Consider the following 19,242-nt stretch of genomic DNA (forward strand, 5'->3'; position numbering starts at 1 on the left):
GAGACTTTCTCAATTACTCAGTTCTTGGTCACTTCCATAGTAGATTACTGCAACATACTTTATATTGGGCTGCCCTTCAAGAGCATCTGGCAGCTTCAATTGAAAGAGAATGCAGCTGTGCAGACATTTATGTGTGCCCCTAGGATGTGCTTCATGAGTTGCACTGCTTCCAGTCTACTTCTGTGTGCAATTCAAGGTGCTGGTTTTGACTTTAAACCTCTACACGGCATGGAACCAGATTAAAGACTGCCTCATTATGATTACATCTGCCAATTCCAATGATGGAGTAAGGGTGCTGCAGGCCCTGTCTGCTAGGGCAGTGTTTCTCAACCTGAGCAATTGTAAGAAGGGTGGACTTCAATTCCCAGAATTCTCTAGATATCTTGCAGAACACAGAAGATGTACCTTTTCTGTTGTGGCTTCTGTTGTGGATCTGGAACATTATTCCCCTTTAAGTGAGATTGACTATATCCTGTTAGCTTTCTAGAAAACATTTAAAGTGTGTTTTTTCCCCAGCAACTTTGGGAATCCCAAGGTGGTTTTATGATATTAGGTGACTGTTATTCTCCTGTTACTTTGATTTCTTCATGTTTTCATTTTGATTAATGGTCAGTGTTTTAAGATTGATTATGTTGTTTTGTTGCTGTGGTTCCCTTCCACCCAGAGTACATCATGTGCGATTGGAGGCTAAATACTGGATAAATAAATAAATGAGTGTACTGAAATTGTAATTTTAAATAATCATAATAGTTAAATAACCAAATCTAATTGAACTATCATTTGAAATAGAAATTAGGTAAAGGTAAAGGTTCCCCGCGCACATATGTGCTAGTCGTTCCCGACTTTAGGGGGCGGTGCTCATCTTAGTTTCAAAGCCGAAGATCCAGCGCTGTCTGAAGACGTCTCCGTGGTCATGTGGCTAGCATGACTAAATGCCGAAGATGCATGGAACACTGTTGCCTTCCCACCAAAGGTGATTCCTATTTTTCTACTTGCATTTTTACATGCTTTCGAACAGCTAAGTTGGCAGAAGCTGGGACAAGTAACGGGAGCTCACTCTGTTACTCAGCACTAGCGATTTGAACCTCTGAACTGCCAACCTTTCTGATCAACAAGCTCAGCATCTCTGCCACCGAGCCACCATGTCCCAGAAATAGAAATTAAAGATAGCAATATTGATTTGGGCTCTGTTTTACTGGGGGGGGGGGTTGGTAGTTAAAGAATGGGAGTAGTTGCCTCTTCTAGGCAGGTTTTCCTCACCCCATCTTTAAATTTAGTTAAAGATCATGCCTAATGATTGTGATTTTGGGCTATTTTCAAGTATTGGGGATATTTTAATGGTGGACTGAAGTAGCTTGGCTTTCAGAGATCTCTCACTCCCAATTTTCACCATTAAAATATTATTTAAAAATAGACATCCAGGAACATTATTATATCATTGGATGGCTTTCAACAGCATAGTATAAGTTGGAAAGCTGAATTATACATTCTAATCTTTCCAATGCTGTCTATTCCTGCAATAGATAAAACAACCATATAATACAGAAGTGGAAAAGGGGGACAAATGCTATTTCTTTTTCTAAAAATACTATATTAGTGAGCAGTGGTCTGAACAACAGCAGCCAGAGCACAGATGGAACAAAATTATTGATTCTGGAAACTCTCCACTTATGCATATTGCCTTGGTACAATAAATTATTTTCTAAATTATTTGATAAGTTGGATATATGAAACACAAGAAAACAAAATATATTTCCCACATTTTTATAGAAAAACAATTTTTGTATTACTTTACAGACAGCTTTATTGCCAACTTCTTGACAAAAAACATTTTTAATTGATGTACATGCTAGGTTTCCATGATAGCTTGTTAACTATCTAATATTAATTTTGATTGATAACTTGCCCTATTCCAAATGTCCTGGAATCTGTACAGATGGCTGAAGAGGTATATTTGAAAATCAGTGTGGATAGAAAACATAAAAATGGAAAGTGACATTTAATCATTGATTTGCTGGGTATTCTAACACAAACTAGTTGCAAAATTTATAACTAGTAAACATACTTAATGGATTTACTGGAACTGTGTACCTGCTAAAACCCAAAATTTTGAGGTAGGAATGTTTGAAGGACTGTTGTACTCTTCATTGATCTTCGGTGTATTTTTCTCCAAGCAGTGGCTGAGATGTTATTAAATATTATATTGGATGTTTGCTTGGAAAAGGTTTATCTATTTGATTCTACTACACTGTAGTGTGTGTGTGTGTGTATATGTATGTGTGTGTATATATATATATATGTTTTTTTATTTGTGCTGATAAATAAATAAAGGGAGACTAGTATAGATCTATTTCAAGCTATTTAGCTCTCATCAGCTAGCCATACCCTTACTGGGATTTGAACCTGGGCTATATTGCACACTAGGCATACTAGGCAGAGATCTTAGCCATTAGGCCACAGGCTCTTATCCGTTTATCAGCGAAGCCAGGGTGAAAGGTATCTATTAGATTTTTTTAAAATTATTATTATTATTATTATTATTATTATTATTATTATTATTATTATTTTATATACACACACACACACACGCACACACAATATATATATATATATTGGATGTTTGCTTGGAAAAGGTTTATCTATTTGATTCTACTACACTGTAGTGTGTGTGTGTGTGTGTGTGTGTGTGTGTGTATGTATGTATGTATATATATATATATATATATATATATATATATATATATATATATATATATATATATATATATATATATATATATATATATATATATATAAAAGATTTTTACAACCCCTGGTAAGCCCCAATTATGGGAGGAAGCTAACTGCTTCCATCATCTGTCTATCGGCTCGTCACAAGAGTCCATCACGACAGAAACCCAATATTTTTACTGTTGCCACAGTAAAATTAAAAAAAAAACACACACATACATATACATACATATACATATATATACATATACATATACATATACATACATACATACATACATACATACATACATACATATATATATGGTTTTTTATTTCAAATCCCAGTAAGGGTATGGCTAGCTGATGAGAGCTAAATAGCTTGAAATAGATCTATACTAGTCTCCCTTTATTTATTTATCAGCACAAATAAAAAACCACAAATATAACAAAGGCAACAGTAAAAATATTGGGTTTCTGTCGTGATGGACTCTTGTGACGAGCCGATAGACAGATGATGGAAGCAGTTAGCTTCCTCCCATAATTGGGGCTTACCAGGGGTTGTAAAAAAATCTAATAGATACCTTTCACCCTGGCTTCGCTGATAACGGATAAAGAGCCTGTGGCCTAATGGCTAAGAAGTTTGCCTAGGATGTAATATAGCCCAGGTTCAAATCCCAGTAAAGGTATGGCTAGCTGATGAGAGCTAAATAGCTTGAAATAGATCTATACTAGTCTCCCTTTATTTATTTATCAGCACAAATAAAAAACCACAAATATATATATATCCTTATTTTTTATGAACAGTTGTCAGTTGCTGTCAGTTGAACAGAACACACAAACAAACAAAAAACTATTTTCATCCATTATGATGCTTTAACTCTTCAGCATCCATACCTGTCCTTACAAAACTGAAGACTTTTTTGCCTATTCATTTTTAATGATGTATCCATTTTCATAAAAAAATTGTAAATGGCAATTAACAGGAAAAAGGGAATTTTATTCATTTTCTCCTGCATTCTAAACTAGAAAACTCAAGATGCAGCTTTAGGATCTTCCATACATATTCCACCCCTTTCTTATGTCTACGTGGAGTTACAATGCACATACAAAAAAGGGCAGCTCTTGTGTTGCAAATGCTTTTGTTATTTGACCTTCTTGTCTCCTCCACGCCTCTGGAGGGCTCTGCTTCCTTAAATGCAATGTATTACTTATTCTGAAATTTTCCAGGTTAGGTAGTTAAATATATCTCTATGATGCATAATATAATCATAACAACTGTCCAAAAAAGCAATATTGGCTCATTCTGTTTTGAACTCTCAAACCTGTATTGTATAATCCTGCCCCACATTTTAATATAAAATGTGGCAGGACTGAGAAGAGATAAGTTAGTCTGAAAATTCCATCCAATCTACTCTCTGCAATGTTTTTTTTAAACATTTTTAATAATTTCTTTTATTCTGTTGCTACCCTTTACAATAGACAAGAGATAAGAAGAAATAAACTTAGATCTAAGATATGCAGACACCCAGAATCAGAGTGAAATTAATTCAGTCTATTTCATTATGGAGAAATGAAGATCTGCTCCAAATTTTTGCTGATGATCAGAGTTCAACTGAATCAGGTGTATTTATGTAAATGTTTTTTAAGATATTGGTTCAATGTTATTAATGATTCAATACTATTTCTGGTTTTTTCCATACTTTTGAAGATAAACAACTTAAGCAACAGGATTTGATACTGTAATTTCTTCTTCAAACTATTGCAAAATTAAGAATATTTTCATCTAGGAGTGGCTCTGTCAATATTATGGAAGGAAACATGTTTCCAGAAATTGAGGGGAAAGACATTCTCATCCAACTCTCATCCAATTATATCAGTCAAATTGACAAGAAAAGCTATTCTTAAAATGAAAAGAATATTCTATATCTTTCTACCATGTAATTGTTAAACATGAGTTAATTTTTAAAAATTTAATTAGTAAAAACGGTTTGAAGAAAAAGATAGCAACTCCAATTCAGCATATACAGATAGGTTTGAATTTCTAAAAACTCAAAGGCAGATTTTATAAACTTTCAAAGCTTGGTGTTCTTTTCTTTTAGTTAAGTTAATTCTGTTCAACTTTTATAGACATTTGAGAATTTTGTAAAATTATTCTTTACAAATGAAGAAAAAGAAATTTTCACCTAATTTTTAAAAGCCTCATGAAATTAGAGTTCATATTTCAACAAAGAAACAGAGGGAGACTGGATAATGATTTCTTGAAAATGAGGTAACATGTGCCAACTCACTGAAGAATGGGTTATTTTTCCCCTTGAGATTTAGTCACTTAAAGACATGTACATAACAGATGGAACAATCAGAACCAAGCTGTCAAAGTTAAAGAACAAGATCAAATTAAACTTGAATGAAATTGTGCTTTCATCACAACTGTCTTGTTTCTTTGCCATCTTGAGACAACAGGGAATATTCTAGCATTAAGGATTTATAAATTTATTTTTAACAAAAGAATTAATTGTTAATTTTACTAATTAAACCTTTGTGAAAGTGATTTTTCTTGATCTGGTTGAGAAATAGATATTTACTTACTTTATATTCAATATTATTTAATAACATTATTAAACAATATTTACTTATTAATGTTAACAGAAATAATGTTAAATTAATATTAAATAGAACAAAAGTAATTGTTCTTCAAATATTTTTACTTTTTAAGACAAATTGGATGACCTAAATAGCCCCTTTAGCTTTGATTTGATAAGAACAGTTTGCAGATAATTATTTTCCATTATATCCATTAAATTTCATTAGACTGGAAGTGTCTAGAAGCTAATATAAATGCAGATGTAAAGATCAGGGAAGACATCTTAAATGAAAAGTTGAATCGCAAAACAGGCACACATACATCTCCATCTGATTGTCCTGAAAGTTATTTTAGTTGTTGATTTTTCTTTTAACTTTTTGAACAATCATAAAGAATTGCACAAGTATTTCCAGTAACAAATACAATTCAAGGAAACCAGACACCAGGAAAATTCAAGTCCATTTTTTTTCCAGCGAAAAAGAAGTTGTATTTAGATAGAACATGTTGGGCAAGGATGAGTTTTTATCACATAAGATAGAACTTGTAATGCTTCCCCATCATTGGGGAGTACAAGTACAAGGTCTGGGGTTGTTCCTTTGATATGTAAGGAATTTTTTTCTGAGTTTGTTTGCGGTATCTGGTTTTATTTTGTTTTGTTATTATCGCTGGTTTGGTTTCTAGAATGGACAAGGAGAGGGATTGGGAGAATTCCTTTTCAGGGGAGGGAAATTACTAGGTATTAGAGGGACCTTCATTTTAATTGGCTATATCTCCTTTCTTGATATTATGTAGCATCAGCACAAAGCAAGTTGTACTACACCTCACTACCTTAAGGTAGTGTCAGACTTTTTAAACAGAAGATTCATTTGAAGCTGTCCATATGAAGCTATATGGCTCAAAATATGCCTGCCATGCTATTATTGTGTTGTGGTGGAAAATTTACCCAATAAATTCCAACAATTGAAGAGGAACCCTCAAAAACAAGAGCCACAAAGTTACACAGCTCTGTTGATGTTGAATTAAAGACAGTATGAACGTGATAATGTCTGCCAGAAATTTGTAAGCTGTATTATTTGTATCATGATTCATGTATTGTTATTCCCCCCCACCCCAATTGAATGAGACGTATTTTTGGAATGTCAAACAACCTTATATATCAACTTTTCCATAATCCTTATTTAAATCAGGCTAACTAATTTTGGGGTGTGAGAGAGAGTTCTTAAAAAAAAAAAGCTGAGGAAGGGATTCCATCATCAAATTTTTCTTGTTCTCTTTCTTATTTTGTACAGAAAGACTGAACTTGCTGCTTTCCCCGTATTGTACCGGGAATGAATCTGGCAACATAATACACAAAAGATTATATCTGATCAAGTATTATGTTATCAGAATGCCAAAACAGAACACAAGAACAGGAAAAGAGTAGGCTTTCCTTGAAAAGTCATGAGACCTATACAAGAATTTAATCTGAAATTGACATCAAAAGCTCCTGAACAATACGTCTCATGTGCAAACATGCCAGAAATGCATACAATTTGTTTTTATTCTTACTCCATCCCTGGAGAATACAGTCAACAAAACTTTGTTTCAGGTGCAGCGGGATGATGAGAAATGCATGAATCATTCTTTGGTGTCCAGGGTAGACAAGGGTATCAGAAAAATCTTGGAATGGCTGCTCTCATTTCCATATATTGCTCAAATCAAAGGGATATTTTTAAACTCATCATGTTAGCTTAGAGTTGCCCCACTGAATCCTGTAAACTCAGGAGATCTGTGTAAGCACTGAACCATCTCCAGAGGTGTTTAATACTTAAGTTACTATTCCTCTGTCACAATGTCAGGTTCTACTTTATTCAGCAAGAAAATTCATAGATAGAACTGTCACTATGTATCTTTCGTTCTACTGGTAGATGCTAACAATTTATACTTCTGAATCAGCATGCAGTTTGCATTTCTCTTAAGCAACAAAATGCAAAGCCTTCTAAAGCATGTTATTTTTTATTGGTGTACCTATTTCCCAGCAATGCTGCTCAAGATTAATTTCTTTGTTCAATTCTCACTTTTGCCAATTTAATAAAATTCCTTGATAGCTAATCTCAACAAATCTTTACTATTACTTCTTATATAGTTTTTTACGGAGCCAGAATTTATTTCACCCCCCCTCCCGCACAGTTGTTTAAGCAATGCTTATGTGATCTAAGACTCTAACAAAGCAGTAATTATCTCCTAGTTTGATTTGGATCTCAATTCAAATATATTCTTTTGATAGGTTTCCTTACATATTTATCTCATTTATAGGATGTCATTTAAGAAAAAAAAAAGGAAAAACCAAATTTTGCTTTGACCAATAATAATTGATAAAATAATTATTCAACTGCTGTTAAAGAATTACACAGATTCTTTTTCCAAGTGGCTGTAATTTCTTTTTAAAAACTTCAATCCTATAAATAATTTTTGAATATTAAAACTAATAGCACTTGAATAACAGGCACTTTTAATGAGGTCAGGAAAGGCAGCAGGAGAAGCACATTCCCCTTCTCAAATCAATGTTGAATTTTTGAGGTCAGTTACTAGGAGTGCTATCTCTTGATATATTGGCGAAGATATACATCTTATCCAGAAGCCTCAGAATGCCCTTGTGACACCCCTGCTTTGTGAGTTGCATTGGTTATGCTTCCAGGTATAATTTAAGATGTTGGTTATCATTATAAACTTCTACATGATATAGGGACCACTCATTTGAGAGAGCACCTATCTTCTGAGGTTTTTGCCTGGGCAGCAGCAGATGACAGAGAAAACACAATGTCATCTTTTGGGAGCCAAGAATGATGCCCTTTCTGTTACGATGCATGCCCTCTGGAACGAGGTTGGTCTCAAACTATGAATGGTTCCCACGCTGATGGTATTCAGGAAGGCCTTAAACTGGGCCTAAACATGGCTGTTCACCTAAGCGTTTTGGTAGGATGGATGGATCTTCCCTTTTTAGAGATGATTGAGGATTGATTTTTTTGTTTTTGTTTTGGGTTGATATTTTCTCCAGACTGACATTCTTTCATTTATCTTTTTGTATTTTCTTAATTTATGTTATTATATTTAAAGTTTGTTTTATACTGTATTGCTCTGGAATCATATGATGCCAAATTCAAATCAAATAAAATTATGCAATTAGATAAAGACAGTAGTATTACCCTCTTTTACCAGACAGGTCCACAGAATAATTTCTGCTGGAGAGACCACACCTGCTCAATTCCGGGACAATATTTTAACACTATGTCTTTTAATTATCACACTTTTTTTACTTTCTCCTAATTGTGACCATACAGTAATAAAGGAACACTGAAGGTTAAATGTGTGCACACTTGCATAATATTTACTAGCTGATCCTCAGTCCCTCAAAGCATCATGCATTTCCCATCAACAGGCAGCATCTTTCTAAGGGGCTATTTAAGCTGCTGTGTATTACAAAAGAAAACCCACACAAAAACATTAAGCCTTTCACACTAATAAATCCACTTTATTTTGGGAAAAAAGGGGGGGCACAAAAAACAGGGAAATAATTACACTGATCTTATGACTGCTTCTTTGCACTGCTCCCAGTAAAAAGAAAATTCAAAGTGTGATTTCGTATTTAAAACCTGGCATTGAAAATACAAAGATGAATATATTTTAACTCATGTGCACGTTTTTGTGTGTGTGTGTGTGTGTGTGCGCGTGATTAAAAACATGTTATTGTTGGAGGTTACAGTGTTGTTACACACCAATTCCCTATGATTCTTATTTAATATACATTCAAGAACTCTTGATGGTTATCTTTTGCTCACAATTTCATTATCACTATTTTTAATTTAAACTACCTATATCTTGAACATACCATATTTTCTTGCCTCTAAATACACTTCAACACTCTGTGTGTGTGTGCATATATGTCTGTTTGCGTGTGACACTGTATGCCTTTGCTAAAGCGTGATAAAGCAATGTTCTTTTCCATAGAAAGATACATATGAACATTGGTTAGACTTAGAGGAAATATGTTGAATATTTATACTCCTTTAGGGTCAGTTAAAACTCCAACTATGCAAGATTTTTTTTATCAATCCTCTTTTTAATACAAGAGCCTGCAGCATTTTTTTTAAATGTTACCAGCAGTAAGACCTGCTGTTTTTGTAATCCAGCTCATAAAAGAATAAGAAATATTACTATTAACCATTGCATGCACATCCATTATATGTGGATATAAATTACAACCATATATTATCACAATAGCTTATACTGTTAGTAGAGTTATTTAGTCAACATATAAAAATGAGATACTGGAAAAAAATTAAAAAAGCAGTTTTCCAAAAGTTATATTAAAGAATAAAATATAGATTGTAAACAATCATCACTAACAAGAATAGGAAATTGGCTGTATTACCAACTTTCCTCATAGAGAGTGCATTAGTTTGAACATTCTAAATTACAGTGTACTTTGTGTACAATGAAAATTAAAGGAGTTCTAAACTTTCTTGTATTAGATCAAATTGTTTATTTATGTGGCCCTATATTTTATACTCTGACTGGAATTACAGAAGGCATTCAACATGTCAGACAAAAAAGGATCATTCCAATCAGCAGACCTTTGATCTTTTACACTGTAAATTGAATACATAATGAAAAGGAACCATGGTTTAATCGCACAAAGCATCTTTTGCATGCAGAAGATCTCATATTCGTTAACTGGCTTACCCAGTTAAACAAGTAAAGAAGAATTCTGCTTTCTTCCATTCAGTTGCTACAGGGCTTGCATGCAGTAGATTAGGACTGCTGGATCATTCAATGATAAGCTATGGAAGAATTTTATATGCCTATTCAAACTAAGCAATCTTAGAATGGAGAAATATGCTTCATGATTTAAAACACATAGAGAGACACACAATTTATAATATAATATGATGCATTTAATCATGAAAGCAAATATAATAGAGAAGGTTGCATATTAAGGTGTATTTTTTCTAAATAAGTATATTCTACAATATGATTTCAAATCTAATTTCTGTTGAACACAGTGAAATATAACTCATATTAAAATGTAAGATCATAATAATGACACTCCTGGAAAGAAAGAGGGCATCAGAAGGAAGCCCAAATAACCAAATAAGGAAGCTTAATTCTCTTTGGGCAGCGAGACATTCTAGCAACCTTTCAAGATTCTGTTATTATACCCTGCAGAAATAAAGAGCCACAATTCATGCTACCTTGAACGGGTGGCAAAATTCTAATAATGAAAGCCAAGGAGCATAGTAAAAAAAAATGGGAATGCAACTAAATATCAAGAAGACTAAATGCCAACAGCAATCAGTGTTGGAATTCACAATGAAGATACTGAAGATATGGATTGCTTCTGCCTTTCAGGATTGCAAACTAGGACATGGTATAGCAGCAATGAAGGCTTTGGGAAAGATACTCAGATCTTATGACATGTCTATTCCCACAAATTTTATGATACTCTATGAAAGTGAAAGCAGGAAAAGAAAGAGTATTGGCACTTTTGCCTTTGGCATTAAAGAAGGGCCTTGAGAATATCATGTAGAGCCAAAAAAAAAAAAAACCCCTTCCCAAACAAACTAATAAAATAAATAAATCCAGATTTGTTTTTGATTATGGGGATATGTTTGGTTTTCCAGAAGAGTAAGTTAAATGTCTCTGGACACATGAGAAGACCTTGCTCTTTTGAGAAGTCTATAATACTGGGAAAAGTGAAGGAATGGAAACAGGATGACCAGTACACGTGGCTAATCAAACACTACAATTTTCATTCATGCCTTGAACAGAATACTTAAAAAAACTGTAATAAGCTTATTTAGTCCTCTTTAAGACAAGTGTATTTATGCAAAATTAGCTGCATAATGTTGCCTTGTGCCTTATTCTAAATAATGTTTAGTAATTTGTACTGCTATATGGATCTGCAATTGACAGTACAATTTCAATGTTCTTATTGGTTATTGAAATTTAGAATGGCATGGTTTTATTCAAAATAATGTAATCTTAATGTATCATTGCTAAAACAGGAAGCTTTCTTTTAACATATACCCAGAATTTATCATACACTATGTTACAATTGAGACCACAAAAACAGAAACAGCCACTAAATAAATCCTTTTCAACAACCTATCTATAATGTTGATAGAGTGATGGTGCAGTAAATAACACACACTGCAAACATATAGTGCAAGTGCTACAAGTACTAAAATCTAATATATTACTGATAAGAACTGATGTAACTGAGCTGACACAACCCAATCCATCATTAGTATCTTTTGAATGAACCAGAATTGCCAATCGTGTGTAGCTTTCATTTGCTAAGAGATCTGATTCATGGTTCCACAGAATATAGGGAAGCTGTCCTATATGCCAGAATAATATACTCCTTTCCCTAGCAAGCTGATTCAATGCTTTCTTTTAATGGAGTATTATTTTAATAGAGGTTATATCCCACAACCCACTGTAGCATTTAAAAATGCTTCTTCCCCAATTTCATGCATGTGGTACAATACCTTGCTGAACATAGGTAATATTCTGGGAACAAAGGATATAGTGAATCTTTAATCTTGAATTTGGGAAACTGTCTCACAAAATTAATGTTCTGCTGTAGCAAGAGCAGAGAAATTGACTCCATGTCACATTATCACAATAGTAGAGAGAAGGGAAACGTTTTCAAGAAATGACTTCCATAGATGAAGTAAGCCTTACAGCCATTATCTTATAATAAAACATTAACTGAATGCTAGCAGGCCAAAGAAGAGAGATTCCTAAAATGAGAGTTGCACTTTCACTATATTCAGTTTGTTTATGTATAATTGGGTGATTCTGGGCTTAAATCTAATTTCTTAGCTTTGTATTTTAAGGCTAAGATAAATGAGCCCAATTAGCTGAATCTCAGAGGGAAAGAAAAAGTCCACTATAATGAAAGAAAATAATACAAGAGGCTTTCAAAGCAGGAAATATTATACTGGGTTTTGTCCTGAAATAATATTATAATCTAATAGGAACAATTGCTGATTACATATTTTGGAGTAGGCAGTGGGGATAAAGAAGCACATCCTATTTCTAGAAAAAAAGGAATTCTGCAGTGTGGAGTAAAATGGTTCATTGAAATACTGTGCCCTGTAGTCACTAAAAAAGTTAACAGCATGACAGCTGCTGTACATGGGAAGGAAACAAATGCTGTGTGACCAGAGATGACTGGCATGACATGTGCATCTTATGCAATCATGTTCACAACTAACTTAAAAAAATTCTGTGGAAAAGTTTTTTTTAAATTAAAAGGATACCAAAACCATCAAACTAGCCCATAAAACATTATACTAGCACAGAAATAATATTACTTACTGAAGAAACAATCTACAAAATGGTTATATCCCAAAATAGTAAAACATTGTGAGGTACTTTCAGCAACCCAATGATTTATTATAATCCTCCAGAGATAACCCCTAGAAAATGTCTTTTTCTTTCTTAGGTGATGTTTTTGAACTGGCTTTCCTTGCTTCAGAGCTCTCTTCCCGTGGAGGCAATGAGGGTAGCATAATTAAGAGCCAATTACATTTATCTTGACATAATGCCTTTGACAAGCTGGTTTAGTAGGGAGTTAACTAGGCTGCTATTCAGATCCTTTATTTTTCTGAATGGCTGGACAGAAGAATTAAGCAAATGAATTAAGTGCCAAAGTCTAAGCTACTCTTCACATTTGCATCTAGCTTTTGCGCTATATACCCTAAGGAATATTTTTCTGTTTTTAGCTCTACTTGAGCTCTACATTCTGCTAGAACATTCTAAATTTGTGTTCCAATAAAATATGAATGCCAGGCATAAACTTTTTGGGAGCTTGGGACAAATATGCTCACTCCCCCCCAACATCTTGGCTAAATAAATAGTTTTTTAAAAAACCCATTGCTTCAATTGTTTCCAATAGGGATTTTAACTTTTTAATTTTTTAAAAAATACACCCTTTTGTTTACATAGACTACTTCCCAGATAGCAGTTAATATAAACCAAAAGTGTCAAACTCAAGGCTCGGGGGCCAGATTGCAGGGTGCTTAGATCTGGCCCTTGGGACTGCCCTGAAAACAGCAAAGGGTTAGGCTGCAGTGCCTCTGCCAGCAAAAACGGAGCTTGGAAGGGCCACAGGCAGCCCTCCTCGTGACCCGTCAAAACCGCGGTCCACAAAAGCGCGCTCGACGAAACCGCGCATTTGACGTCATCACAGCGCGACGAAAAAAATTAAAAATTGAAATAAAAATAAAATTAAAGCAAGCCGATTCACATAAAGGTAAGGGTTAGGTTTAGGGTTAGGGTTAGGGTTAGGTTAAGGGTTAGGGTTAGATTTAGAGCGTTAGGGTTATGTTTAGCGTTAGGTTAAGGGTTAGCGTTAGGTTTAGCGTTAGGTTAAGGGTTAGGTTTAGCGTTAGGTTAAGGGTTAGGTTTAGGGTTAGGTTTGGGGGGGTTAGGGTAAGGTTTTCGCTTTATTTTTACATTTATCGATCACAGCGCGATGTTTTCGTCGTGCTGTGATGACGTCACGTACGCGCTTTCATCGAGCGTGATTTTGTCGTCCGCGGTTTTGTGGTGGAACCGCCCTCCTGAGCTCCGTGTTTGCTGGCAGAGGGTTGCAGGAAGCTGTTGCAGCTGAAAATGGAGCTCAGGAGCCAGTTTTCACTGGCAGGGCACTCGGGCTGACATAATGACATCAAGCTGGCAATGCCCACCCTGGCCACGCCCATCCTCATCCCCCAAAGTCAAACACAACTCTGATGCGGCCCTCAAATTGAGTTTGACTATTACCCTATCACATTCAAGCAACCTGTGTTTTCCAATCCATCTGCTTTATACAAATAAGCTGAACAAAAAGTTCTTTGCTAGATGTGTATGCCTATTTATGTTTTTGGAGAAAAAAACCTCCTTCTTAATTCTTGTATCAATAACAACATTAACATTATAAAACCTAAGTAAAATAAATGTATATATTTGCAGCTGTAGTAGTAAATGCATTTATCATATGTATATAACTGGGCAAAATATAGGCATATCATAAAAATAGAAATTAAAACACTTTATGATGGATTCAAAGTCCAGACATCACAGAGGGTTCATTCCAAAATGTCTCCCCTCCCTTTGGAGGGCTTATTCTTTTTATACAGTTTTTGCAAGCAAAGCAATGAGCATATAGCAACAGAATTATAATTGGCTTATTCTCCTTGTCGATCTCTAAGAACATCCCAGCCAGGGCAGAATCTCACATAACTCAATAGTTCCTCGTAGTGCCTGTTGTTGTTAATTAGGTGAGCTCATAGGTTAAGAGGTAACCAGCCACTGAGATCATGGCAGTGTGCTGCGCATGTCTTTATGTAACCTTTCCTCTATTCCTACAACTTTACTATAAAAAAATAGTAAAACGACAGAGCCTATAGACTAAAAGGCCCATACTATATAAACAAATCAACATAAATCAGTAAAAATGTACCACTGTTCCACCAATGAACAAAACCATTTGCAACCTATCAGCAGCATGTAATTAAGGGCTATCCCCATTCTAGCCAAAGGCCTGGGACAAAAGGCAGGTCTTCAAGGCCCTCTGAAATGGCAGCAGCGTGAGAGCTTATATCTTTGTATAGTTTTTATTTTTGTATGATTGTAAGCTGACCAGAGTTACTCGGTGATAAGATGTGTGGCCAATAAATAATTTATTTTATAAATAAATACATCAATCAATCAATCTCAGGGGGAACCTCATTCCAGAGGACAGGTGCTGCTCCAGAGAATGTTTCTGGAGTCTCAATAGATAATATTATATAATTATTCAATCGGATCTAAAGCAATAGCAGCGTGGACATTCCTGCTGTTATATTAGTTAGCATATACTTAAAACAAACATCATAACAATTTTTGCACAAGATGTAGCTTCAGGACCAAACATAAAGATAGTCCTTCATAAGGAGTCTCTCACAGGTAGTATTACCGTTATTTAAATTTGAAATTATATGAACCCCTCTAGTTTGTTCCCAACCATAATAGCCCACCTGAAGCTAGTAATACTGTAGGGACTATTCATGGAAGTCATTGAGAAGGTATAATCCCATTTAGTGTATGTAATTCCATCTATCAGCTTTGCTTCTCAAGATTCAGTTGCTGTTTATGGGCCCTTATCCACTATATATTACAGTATTACAGTATTCAGACACTGATCCAAGATATATATATATTTTGATTAAATGATATGGAAAAGTACACTTAACTTTAAAGATCCTGAAGACCTTCCACAATGATTGTATACATATGTAAGTAATAGTGGGGCTAAAGCAGTGGCTTATAGTATTCCACAATTCATTGCCAGGGTGTACAAACATGGCCACCAAATCACACTCTCAAGTGATTACACCCACAGGTAAAAAACAAATTCATAATCTGCTCCTAACTTTGTTGAATTATTTTATATGCATACAATAATAAAGGTTCACTTTATAAGAGTTGGCAACACAAATATGTATGTATGAAGTCGCAAAATGATAAATATAATTTTGTAAAACAGAGAGAATGAGAGAATGAATTATTTAAAAAAATATACAGTAGCATGTTGCCTGACAGTTGCATTCTTTGAAATTTACCTGTCATGTGTCCTCATGAAATCCCAAAGTTTTGAAATACCATTCTGAAAAAAAGGTATAATAAGTAATATGTTATATTAATGTTCAATCTGTTCCCATGCAAATCAGTCAACTTTCAAGTACATGTTTAGTTATAAATGCCAGCTATTTTGGAAGCCTCTCTAAATTTCCTAGTTCTGATGGAAAAGTTGCATATATGCTAACTAGCTGATGTGAAAAAGCCAGGCTTTATGGGTGTTTCTATATATTTTTCTTGGCAATAAGGTGGAAGTGGTTTTCCTATTTTCTTCTTGGAATATTTTTTTTCAACAGTTCAATCTGGAATGCAGTTCTGAGATTTCCTGACGGCTTCCCATCATTATACTATATCTAACCTTTCTCTAGTTTAGCCATGAGCAACTATGCACTGCTACTGAGTTAAGTCTAAATATGGTAGCAATTGCTGTTATATTAGATGCCTATTTAAAGTCTTTCCTAAAAAGTCGGCACAGGACGTATGCTTTGACATACAACTGACTCTGGCCTTCTAATAATCAAAGAATTCATATTGGCCAAGATAATTTAGTTCTTTCCATGCCAGTGGACAGATAGGAACTTTGGTAGTTCATCTTAACATTGTTATTAGGCTTGAAACAAGAAAACAATTATACAGATGGACCTCAAGACAGTAACATATTGATAAGGAAGAGCTTAAATATCAAAACCAACTCTTTCCAACCACTTGTGCTAATGTTGAGTTCAAATCTGTTCCTCCTCATCCAGCCCCCTACAGTTTCCAGACACCAAGAAAAAATATCAACTTGATTTGGACAGAGATTTATAAGTAACACCAGCATACGGTATTGAGAATGCTTCACCCCTTACTGACCCATTGGTTTCATGCGGATGTGAAACAGGAGTGGGGAGAGCACTGAGTGCTGAGAAACTCTACACTGGCCCCTATTAACAGCAAGTGGAACTGACCCTGGGAGAAGGAAGAAAACCATTGAATTACTTTGGCTCCCCCACATAATTTTTTGAACTGATCCAGAAAAATATCACAATCAATCATACTGAAAGCCACCAACAGATCAAAAAGAACAAGGATGGATGCAATAGCGCCCACCCTATTCACGCCATAAATTATCCACAAAAATGATCAATTGCTATCTCAGTCTGATACCTAAACATGAAACTTGACTGAAAGGGGTACAGATAATCTCCAATTTGGAAAGAGACCGAAAACTGCCCATTTTTCAGGGATTCTTTATAGTTAGTAAACAGTTGTGGGTTACTTCCTTTTGAAAAACAATTAATCGGTATAATGTTGTCCAGTTTAATAGCTTTCTCTATTTTACTTTATGTTGTTGTGGATTGAAATAAAAAATAATCTTTTTCTTTGCTACTAGTGTAATGCAATTCAGATCAGCTTTGTGCAGTTAAGTTTCTATTGTGCCAAATACCGACTTCACGCTGACAGTCCAGTATGAAGGCTGCTAATAATTAATAGCAAGCAAACAGTTACCAATGGTTATATGGCTCTGTGTACTTTACAGCACATTAAATCTAACGTACTTATAGTGATTTTATCAGGTAATACACAAAATGACAATGATTTATCTTCTATTCAACACACTCATATGTTTATAAAATAATGAAGATCTAACAAATGGGGAATCAACTTGGTCTTTCAAGGTTTCTCTTCATTGCCCCAGAGCAGTAACCATTAAAATGTTTACCATGCAGACATTTGCAATAGTAAAGTGGGGGCTCCGCTACCACCTCTATTGCTATTCTTGTCAAAAGACTGAGGAATATTTTTCTACTGTCTCATGTATATAGATAAAGTTAGTAGTAAAAACAAACAATATTAACTCTGCAGTGCTAGCTCTACACAAAAATGTTTCCCTATTAGAAATTACTTGAATGCTGACATTTGTCAAGTAAAAGAAAGAAATTCACAGAGAAAATGTATGTATGTTTTAAATATTCAGTCACTAAACAGATGTAGGCATTCCTGACAAGGACATGGAAGTTTGTGTTCTCAATACAGGTAATCCTTGACTTACAAACATTCATTTAGTGACCATTTGAAGTTACAACGACATTGAAAAAAGTGACTTATAACGTTTTTGCTTGACCCTTGCAGCATTCCCATGGTTACGTGATCAAAACTTGGATGCTTGGCAACTGGTATGTATTTACAGTAATAGTATTCCGGGGTCATGTGAATACTCTTTGCAAACCTCTGACAAGCAAAGTCAAGGGGGAGGCCAAATTCACTTAACATCTGGGTTACTGACTCAACAAATACAGTGATTCACTTAACAACTATGGCAAAAAGGTCATAAAAGAGGGGGGGAAACTCACTTAATAGCACTCTTGCCCAGCAACAAAATTTTTGTGTTTTATAAGTTGAGGTCTATCTGTAGTCACTCCCATACTTTGGAATTCCCAGTTGAAATTTAACCTCTTTCCTCTAGTCTTTAGGATTATTTTGAAGACACATCTGCTCTGCCTTGCATGGGGTGGTGGTGTTGTCCTATCATTTAAAAGTGGAGCTGCCTATGTATGACATTTATATTGATGAAAAATATATATTTTAAATTACCTCTACAGATATTAGGGTTTTCTGGATATATTTTTACGCATTTATATTGCTAGCTACCTATACTCTGTGGAAATAGACAGCATCCAAGAAAAATAAATAACCAAGGTTATTGCATATTAACCACTTGCAAACTAACCAAAACAACAAAATAAATATCTTTTCAATCCTAAACTGTCTCCATGGCTCTATATGAATAAATATAAGAGTACCTCAGAGGTGGGTCCCTACAGGTTCGGATCGTTTCGGACGAGTAGGTAGTAACTTGGCCAGCCATGCCCCCGAACCAGTTCAATTGGCGGCACCATAGGCGCCACCATCTTGTTTTTTGCTTCTGCACATGCACAGAAGCAATTTTTTTACTATTGTGCATGTGTGCATGGTGCGCATCAAGCGTGTGTGTGCGCATCAAGCTTGCATGCACAAAGTGTGTCCCTGAGAAAACCGGCAGTAACAGAAGCTGGAACCCAACTCTGGGTTACTTGCATTTAAAAGCTGAACATATCTAGACTGGTGGTGTTGGATCTTATGGAGGTGTTCTGCAAGTGAATAAGGGAGCCCTTGCTCCCATTGTAGGAAGAAAGGACTAGCTGTTGATTGGATTCTTAAAAACAAGATGCTTATATGAGACAAACTACCCCCTTTATGCCATTCAGGCTTTATACTTGAAACTAAAATTGCTGAGTTTGTGCAAGGTACTAAATCTTGAATATGGATTAATAAAACAA

The 19,242-nt window shown here is 34.9% G+C and overlaps 1 protein-coding gene across 2 annotated transcripts in view; it reads right to left on the reverse strand.

The window, feature by feature from the left end:
* NUDT14 (nudix hydrolase 14) overlaps window positions 1–19,242 on the reverse strand; it is a 50,868-nt gene that overhangs the window by 13,442 nt on the left and 18,184 nt on the right. For both annotated transcript variants that reach the window (XM_032235200.1, XM_032235208.1), the window contains exon 2: window positions 15,928–15,971. In XM_032235200.1, coding sequence (XP_032091091.1) covers window positions 15,928–15,971 — 44 coding nt within the window. The remainder of the gene's footprint in view (window positions 1–15,927; window positions 15,972–19,242) is intronic.

Source organism: Thamnophis elegans, chromosome 1 (assembly GCF_009769535.1).
Source record: "Thamnophis elegans isolate rThaEle1 chromosome 1, rThaEle1.pri, whole genome shotgun sequence".
NCBI lineage: Eukaryota > Metazoa > Chordata > Lepidosauria > Squamata > Colubridae > Thamnophis > Thamnophis elegans.